Source organism: Saccoglossus kowalevskii, chromosome 18 (assembly GCF_978046115.1).
Source record: "Saccoglossus kowalevskii chromosome 18, keSacKowa6.1, whole genome shotgun sequence".
Taxonomy (NCBI): Eukaryota; Metazoa; Hemichordata; class Enteropneusta; family Harrimaniidae; genus Saccoglossus; species Saccoglossus kowalevskii.
The window spans coordinates 19,367,684-19,376,573 of record NC_140658.1 but is presented as its reverse complement, the minus strand read 5'-3'; the positions used below and the strand labels follow the sequence as shown (position 1 = coordinate 19,376,573).

Here is an 8,890-nt window from a genome sequence, read left to right as displayed (position 1 = left end):
CAGTAAACAAAAGCAATGTCTGGAGCCTTTCATGACCCCTTACAGGATTAATTGGACGAGTGGCAAAACAACATGAAGGAATTAACAAATCTGTTTATATGCGGACGTACCTCAAATTTGCATACTGTTTTGTTCGATGTCTTGTCATTATACACGCAGTACACATACGTTTATTAGAACGAGAATAGCTAAACGATCATTGTAAACCCTAGTCAACCGGTCACTGGTAGCATAGTGGTTATCGTATCAGACTCATGATCGGTAAACCCAAGTTCACATCCTACCTTAGGCTGACCCCTACCCTGGGTGAGTGTGCCACAGACTCACTAACGAATGCGACTTTGGGGGAACCTTGGTTAAGGTCCGCAGGTGCTTGTGTTCCACCGAGTCTGGTTGACGCCATTTGATAGAGAGATGGCCACACGGCCCTGTCATGTAGTTCGAAACATGAATACGACTTCTGTGGCAAAATGAACTATGTGTCAGCACTAGAACTTGCAATTTGCAATTACAAAAAAAAGTCAGGAGAGACAACAGTGACACTCAATGTCCAGAACTGTCGCCTGGCACAAAACACATTTAATAAAAAAAAACCTAGTCACTTTATATGACCCTGAGATGCTGACGTACTGTGCGGTGTTTCTTTCTTTCTCACTTTTTACTCTGATAAACTATTTTTGTTACATTGGCCTCTTTAGTGTAGCGCCGCGATTTTCGATATTTACACACAAGAAGAGTCAAAATATTTACATAAATACATATGGTCGTCAAACAGTTTTGTCATTTGATGGCATTCTATTGTGGGTAATTCATTTAACTTACGCTTATATATTAAATACATTGTTTTAATAAACTTGAGTCGTTATGGTAACGTTGCCATGTATTTCTATTGATGTGCGGCGGTGGTGGTGTTGGTGCAACTTAGCAACCTGAACGTTTGTAGTTGGTTATTCTAATAGCATGTTAAATATTATAAATTACTGCTAGAATATTGGCGTTTGTGACCGAGCGCAGGTGATCATTTGCCCGACGTTAGGAGGGCAAATTATCTCCTTTCGCGAGGGCACTAACGCCCATATTCGGGCTGTAATATTTTTATTACATGCCTTTAATAACATAAAAATACAGGGTTTATATCTTAATGTTTAAAGGTAATTTTTATTGGTAAAATAATGGCTGCAGCAGACGAAATGGATATTATGCAGTGGTTGCGGTCGATAGGACAGGGCCAACTTGATGAAATTCTTGGACCAGCACAAGAAAATGAAGTACCAGACGAAGTGGACGGTTTTATAAAAGAATACCGGAGAATTCCGCCGCCTCGAAGACATACCACCGGTGGAGTTGAGTGAGCTTCTGGGCAAATTTTTCATCAGCATAAAGAAGACGACGGTCCGTACCTGGCTCAGTGAACCGCAAAATTCCCCGGATGTTCCTATTCTAAAGTGTGTCTTTGATTGGCTGGCGGATGAAGGCATGTAATAAAACAGGCAATGTGTGATGTAGCTTTATCATTGTTTTATCGAATTAGCTATATTTGTACAAAGTAGAAAGTGTTTATCACAATATTTATACATTATATAGCAGGTTAATCGCTTAAAACGAGTGGGTCGTCATCTGCGCACGCGCGGCAATTGAGTCCCAAGCGACGATAACAACACACGCTAAACACGCAAAGGCTCACGGGTAGACGCTTGTTTGTAAACAATAACACGCTATGGCCATCTGATGCATGCGCAGGTGACGACTCCCCCGCTTTAATAATAAAGATAATGAGGGCACAATTATTGTTTTATATACAATCGGCGAAATGTGAGCGATCGTAATATATTACTCTACAATTATAATACCTCCTATGACTAAAAAATCTATGTTCCAATTTAATAAAATGTTGGAATACATTAAAGCCATATACATATTAAGTCAATATGTATATTTTAATGTTATACTCTGGTAACAGAACATAGCTCCTGCAATCACGTGACGTCCGCGTAGTCCGTTAATGAGGGACAGTTTGTTTACGTATATCCAATGAAATTTGAATTGAGTAAGTGATGCCAACAGTTTGTTAAGAAGTAAAGTTGTAATTCCATGGCAATGATATCAGAATACACTCAAAGTAACATTGTTGACATTTACAAGTGTAACATTGGGAACTACGCGTTAACCTTTAAAAATATTATTATTTTATAAATTTATTATTTCCCTAGTCCACTTCACACAACCATACTTTAAATATGCAATATATATATTGACAATGGTAATAAGTTAAATGATAGGAATGGAGAAATATTGTCGTGTAACAAAATAAATGAACTCAAGCTGACATTGAACAGTTGCTGTGACCGGCTTGTTACTTATCATCAATAGATCAATCAATACATCTGTTAGTATAGTGAATTAAACATGTACAAACGTTATTCAGTTGACATTTGACCTTACTTTGTTAATCATCTACAACATATATCAAGATAATATTGACACGAAACTGATAAATCGAACGTCAATTTTATATTATATATTATATATTATCAGTTATTGACAATTACATCAATTGTACCAGCCTAAACATGTCAACTCAGGTAACGTCATTCATTTTGAGAGTTAGCGTTATATTTTGCGACTGCCTCTAACGTGACATCATCTATACTGGGTATTTCACCTATAGAAATTGTTTTCTCTTAAGCAGACGACAAACCATAATTACCTTACAAAATAGGTGGCTTCCGCATTACTTCGAAAACACGTATAGTCAATGCTTTGTCAGCCATCCAGCTAAACAAAAAAACTGTTCAAGTTAATTATTAAAAACGTTATACACACGAACAGTGACTTCCAATCTCGTCACTGTAATCTATTCTTTTCTAATGATAGGATTTGTTGTCAAACTATTTTTTCTCTATTCTATTTATTATTTAGAGGTGAATAAATGTAGTAATTATAATATAAACGTACTCACACAATGACCTTATTACTGATTGTATCAGGGGTCCAATGTGTCGTAGAACCTTTGGTTTCAGGGGTAACACCGGGTAGCAACCACTCCACCTCAGGGAACCTGTCAAAATCGAGTGTAACTTGCATGGTAGTGGACTTATACTGGATACTTGGACAGTATAGTGACGGTAAAGGCTTACCGGTAATGTCCAATTTGATTTGTTTGACAAACCTCCTTATTGATAGGAGTAGCCGTATGAGAGAAGTGTTTGATTCCGTGGCGAAATTTAGCATGAGCTATAATGTATAACAATACAAAAAACTTTCTTATTGATATAGATACTACATGCAGAGTGTAAGCAGCGTTCCATAGCTGAATTTAACATTGACTATAACGTATAATAATACACTGTAATACTAGTGATATGTAGAGTAGAAAGATGTAAATGTTGAAGACATTTGAGATACTGACCATTCCACGCAGAGTATTGCAGTGTAATTATGCAAGCACACAACTCAAACTACGCGGTGCCAGTTTCAATAATTTGACATCTACGCTGAAATAAGTTATGTTACATTAATAATATATATAATCACCCCATCACAATGCAAGATAGGAGATACAGGACTTTTTAAGCGATCAAAGATTCACCCCAAGTTAAAGAGATCTGTTCATAGGAATTGTCCTAACATTGCAATGCTAAGATATTGATCGCCGATTGTAAATCATTACTGAACTGTCCAATGTAAAAAAACTCTGACCCCTGTATTTTAATACATGGAACGTTTCTATTAAGGAAGTTTTAAACTTAAAAAGCTTTTAGGGTTTTTGTCTACTTAATTTGAAATATACCAACCATGACATAATCCATCTAAAAACACAAATCAACAGAACACGCAGATTTCAAGACGGCTTTGCTTGGACCCCTATGACGCAGCTTGAAACGTTATAATTATGTCACAGTCTATTTTTTTTACATATACAGAAATGTAAGAGGCTCTCTAAATAACATTGAATTCCGACAAAACAAGTTTCAAACCATTTAAACAAAAATGGCTAACAACGAACAAGGTGAGTAACTTTATCAGTACCATGGTTAGGTAATGTTTAACCTACATGTACGCTGATATATACCCATTTATAATAGCAAATTCCCAATCTCTCGAACTGCCAGTAAGAAGGGCAATGAACTAATAGTCTTAAATGAAAAAATAGGTAGCTATACATAGTTACGGAAATGCACTTGTAGCGAATTCTCAAATGTATGTTTCTGTTTCAAGTTTAGAACTTTATTACCTTTTCCCATGAATTCCCCAGTACATCCATTGTGTACATTGTTAATATATCCAGCTTCTTAAAAGTAATAATTAGGAAAAATATCATTTTCATCTTTCCAGATTTGGGTGCTGAAAGTGTCAAAAGGTAAAAAAAATTGAGATTGTACTAAAATAGGATGTAACATTTCACTAGCACAACACGTATTAAACCTGTTCTACATTATTAGTTGCAGTGTTTGTAAATATTGTCATTTCAGAACTAAATTTAAATCAATATCATCAGTGTGTATACTAACCAGACGAGTTACAAATATCTAAGCTGTTCATTAACTAAAGAATAAAGAACTGTAGGATGTATTTGTTGTTGTCAAGAATGAATATATCAAATACATGTGAGATACGTGAAATTTATGCTGATATTACTGTTTTTATTTCCAGGGGTGTACTGTTGATTAATGATGAATGGGGAACAGCGAAGGGAGGCATATCTACCGTTAATCGAGAGATAGCATGTCTTATTGCAAGTTGTAACATGCGAGTGTATTGTACATCACTGTATGAGAGTAAGGTGGATAAAGAAGACGCACTGTCAAAGGGAGTTGAACTCGTTTTCCCAAAGGCGGGTAAACTTATCCCCAGGCTTGATTGGTTAACAGAAACATATAAATCGTATTTCCCACATTTAGCGGACTTCTGCAATGTGGAAATCGTCATTGGTCATGTGCCAATCACAGCACAGGTTGCCTTAAACATCCGCGACGATTACTTCAAAGGAAAGAAAGTGTTTTTATTTAATCATGTTATTCCACAAGATACAGATATCCATAAACCAGCTTGGTCACCAAGTAAAGTTGACGTCAAGGAAACAAAAATCCTAGATTGGGTAAAAGAATGCCAAAATGTATTTTCCATTGGTCCTCGTATATTTAACCAGTCTGAAAATATGTTCCGGTTCTTGGATGTCGTTAGTCATCACGAATACCTTCCAATGCCAGATCAAAAGTTTTTTGAACTAAATTTTAAGAAACCGAAGAAAGGGACCCGAGTAAATGTTTTAACATTTGGTCGAGTTTTAGGTGTAGAGAATCTAAAAGGATATGATATAGTTGCCGCTGCTATGAGTGAGTTTGCTGAGTACTTGTACAAATCTGGGCAATGTCGACCGATATGGAAAATTAGAGGAATTCCAGAAAGTGAATATATTGATAGTAAAAGTAAAATCAACGGATACATACATTCTTCCAACCTTCAACTTGATCTTCGCCCCTACGGTAATCAAGATGATATTCGGCGCGATATAACACAAAGTCACTTAGTAATCATGTCATCTCGCAGTGAACCATTTGGAATGGTTGGTCTTGAAGCCATTGCATCTGCAATTCCTGTACTTGTAACTGCGCACTCTGGTCTTGCAGAGTTTTTGAAAACATTTTGTAGTGATATGATTGAACCACTTATTCTTGAAGTAGGTGTCAATGATATCAACAAAGAAGATGATGTCACACTTATGAAAACACATATAATTAATATGGTTTGTAGTGATGAAAAGGGTAACGATGACGTATTTAAGAGAGCAGCAGACTTAAAACAGCGTCTGAGAAATTGCGAGGCAATAAAAACATCACAGATACAATTCAAGTCGCACTTAGCTCTATAAATGAGGTGGTGCATTACTATATCAAGTGACTTGCGTTTCGAATATTTAATAGCGAGTAGTTCAGTGAACTTGTAAAAGAAGATACAGTTGAAGTTAAAATATTGCAGGCATATTTCAATTAATTCCTATTGTATGTTCAACTATATTATTGTGTGTACTCTTAATGTCAATCACGTGTTTTTTATATTACCTGTTAAGACATGCCAACTATTTATCTGTATGAATCAAACGAAACACTGCCACCACAAATTGGAAAATATAAAAAAATAATATAACTTCCTGGTTGCAAACTATTAATTTATGACTCGGTAGAAGTGAATCATCAAATTTGGTATAGATGTTTTTTTTTCATATTCACGTGATCGGAGGAGGTTTTGATTGATTAATAATCGATATAATTTAATGGTGTGTTTATAAAAAATAAAATTTTGTTATACTTGCACAATGTGTATGTTTAAGTAAATTATGAGTTATAATTTGTATTAGGATATGATCGATTTGCAGAATATAGCATTTTAATAAAGTACGAGGTGTTCGCGTAAAATAGAACACAGAGTAGACACATTATATCTGATTATATGAAGCTAACTTCAAACTAATCAACAATTACTGTACGATAATACATCATACAGGTAACTAACATATATTGTAAGATAACAGAACCAAACACACACATATAGTTTATCGAGTTTCGCAGTATAGCTATTCACTATTTCTTTCTATTTAATATTTCAAGCAATATTTAGTTGCTTTTGGTGGATGTGTATTTAGTTTTATTTTCAAGTAGTGAGAATCTATATTCTCAATATGTACACCACATTATTATAGTTTGGCTTGTTTTTGTATTAGTAAATAAATGGTTTGCTGGACTGCATATACATGGTAACACCTGACATTGACCTCACTGTTAGTGTGTATGTCGTGCATTGTTGGAACTGATGAGTCTAATAAGATGATCTGTATGACTTTGTTCAATCATCACAACATTTACTTAAATTTACTATCACACATTTAATTATATATGTTACATAAAACTAAGAATTATGCAAATAAACACACTTTTATAATTTTTTTAGAATAGCTGATAAACCTTTTAAACCTGTCAGATCCTACACGTTTTTTTGTACTAAAGTAAATTTATAAAGCTACATATGGTGCAAAGTTCATTGTTTGCTTTACATGTTTACACCTTGTTATTAGGCCGTGTTGGATTGTAGGGAAATTGCATCACGTACGGCCGCATAATATGTATTCTGTATTCACTTGTAACTATGGTTACAATAATCACACAAATACATCAGACCACATTCGCAGTGAAATTAGTTTGCACAAGTATACTAAGAATGATGTAATTAAATGCATTTTATTTGACATGTGTATTTTTTTATTCTTCTTAAAAAAAAGCTAATACACCTGATCAACCTGCAAGAACCTGTGTCACGTGTGTCCTGGTTTTATTTTGAAGAGAATTTAACAATCTATATATTGCTATGCATTATGCCACACAACAAAGCGTTCAAAACATTCAAGACATTTGTTGCGTAACATCTTGTTGAATACCAGAAAGTACAAAAGATGTATACTATGAGGTTATTAAGAGGATGCCTCAAAGTATGCACAAAGACAGTACAACTGGAGTATCGACCGACGCGCAGCCGAGGCGTACTGTCTGAGTGCAAACTTTAAGGTTTTCTCATAATAACCTTATTATTTTACATCTTTTCCTTCTAAGCATACACCATGGTAATGCCGAAATCTAAAATGTTTAGAACGGAATCAGAGAACTTCTTTGTGTGGAGTCCGGACTCTGATGGCAGTCATATTGTTTTATTATTATAGGACGCTTGCACGCGTAATCATTCCATATTTGGAATTCGCATTCCCTAATATGGTAGGATGAAAATACCCCGTAAAATACCGTAAAATTACGGCACGCTGTAACTTATGGCGTTACGGTGATAGATGTATAATAATTAACTTTATTTTGAACTATTCTTGTACAATATATGTTGAGATTTTGGTCTGAGCTCTTCATAACATTTTATGACTGGTAACTGATAAATACATACTAATATATATATATATATATATATATATATATATATATATATATATATATATATATATATATATATATATATATATATATAATACTACTAATAAGTAACTTATTTGATGATGGCAAGTTATCAGTTTATTGTTATTAAACCAACATCATTTTAAATGTAATTATCGGACATGGGAATAACTTAAAAGCAACAACAAGCATGTACAAATGTTATACAGTATCAGAGACGTTGTACTTGCAACCGTGATTATCTGGAACTATCATATAATAACTACATATACATAGAGCGGTTGCGCAAATTCGTATGCGTATTTTGTGAGGGAAGTGTTTTTTGTAAAATTGTCTCAGTTAATATAATTTGTCATACGCCCTATTACGTTTTGAGAATTGCCAAAACATCCGGGTTCTCGAGCCGGTCAACTATCATGAATTTGTTTACGCGTATCTGTTGACCGACTTAATTAGTTGATTATTAGCCGAATTGCTGTGTTATGTCTGTCATCGTTCAGGCCTATTAGAAGTTTTGGACGGAACTTGGCTCAGTGATTTGGAACTAATTACGAAATAATCGTCGCCATTCTGACAGTTTATATTCATAGTTATTAATGTAGTGAACGATTAATCAAAAGATATGACGTATTCAGTACTTAGTGTGATTGGCTTTATGATTGAAGGTTACGCCCTAGAGTCTTTTACTGTTTTGTAATTGGTTAGAGTTTTGAAAATGAATAAAGAGAGTTTGAGTTGGTCTTGGCGAATACTCCACGACAGACGCAGTCGAGAGTCCAGTCCAGGGGCGAGCCTTGAGGCAGTCCAGTCTTGGGCGAGTCTTGGTTCAGCCTTGTGAGAGTGTTGGGGACTTTTCCCCAGGGCGCTGTGTCTTATAGAGTGCTCCAAAAGATCGACTAAGACGAGAGTTGAAACGTATTTCGTTGTGTGTGCCTTATTTG

At 35.0% G+C, this 8,890-nt stretch overlaps 1 protein-coding gene across 1 annotated transcript; it reads left to right on the top strand.

The window, feature by feature from the left end:
• The first annotated feature begins 1,172 nt into the window (after nt 1-1,172).
• On the top strand, nt 1,173-5,872 carry LOC144362053 (uncharacterized). The gene is made up of 2 exons (XM_078013643.1): nt 1,173-1,348; nt 4,654-5,872. Exons 1-2 carry the CDS (start codon nt 1,173-1,175, stop codon nt 5,870-5,872), a joined length of 1,395 nt encoding a protein of 464 aa, XP_077869769.1.
• The last annotated feature ends 3,018 nt before the right edge of the window (nt 5,873-8,890 follow it).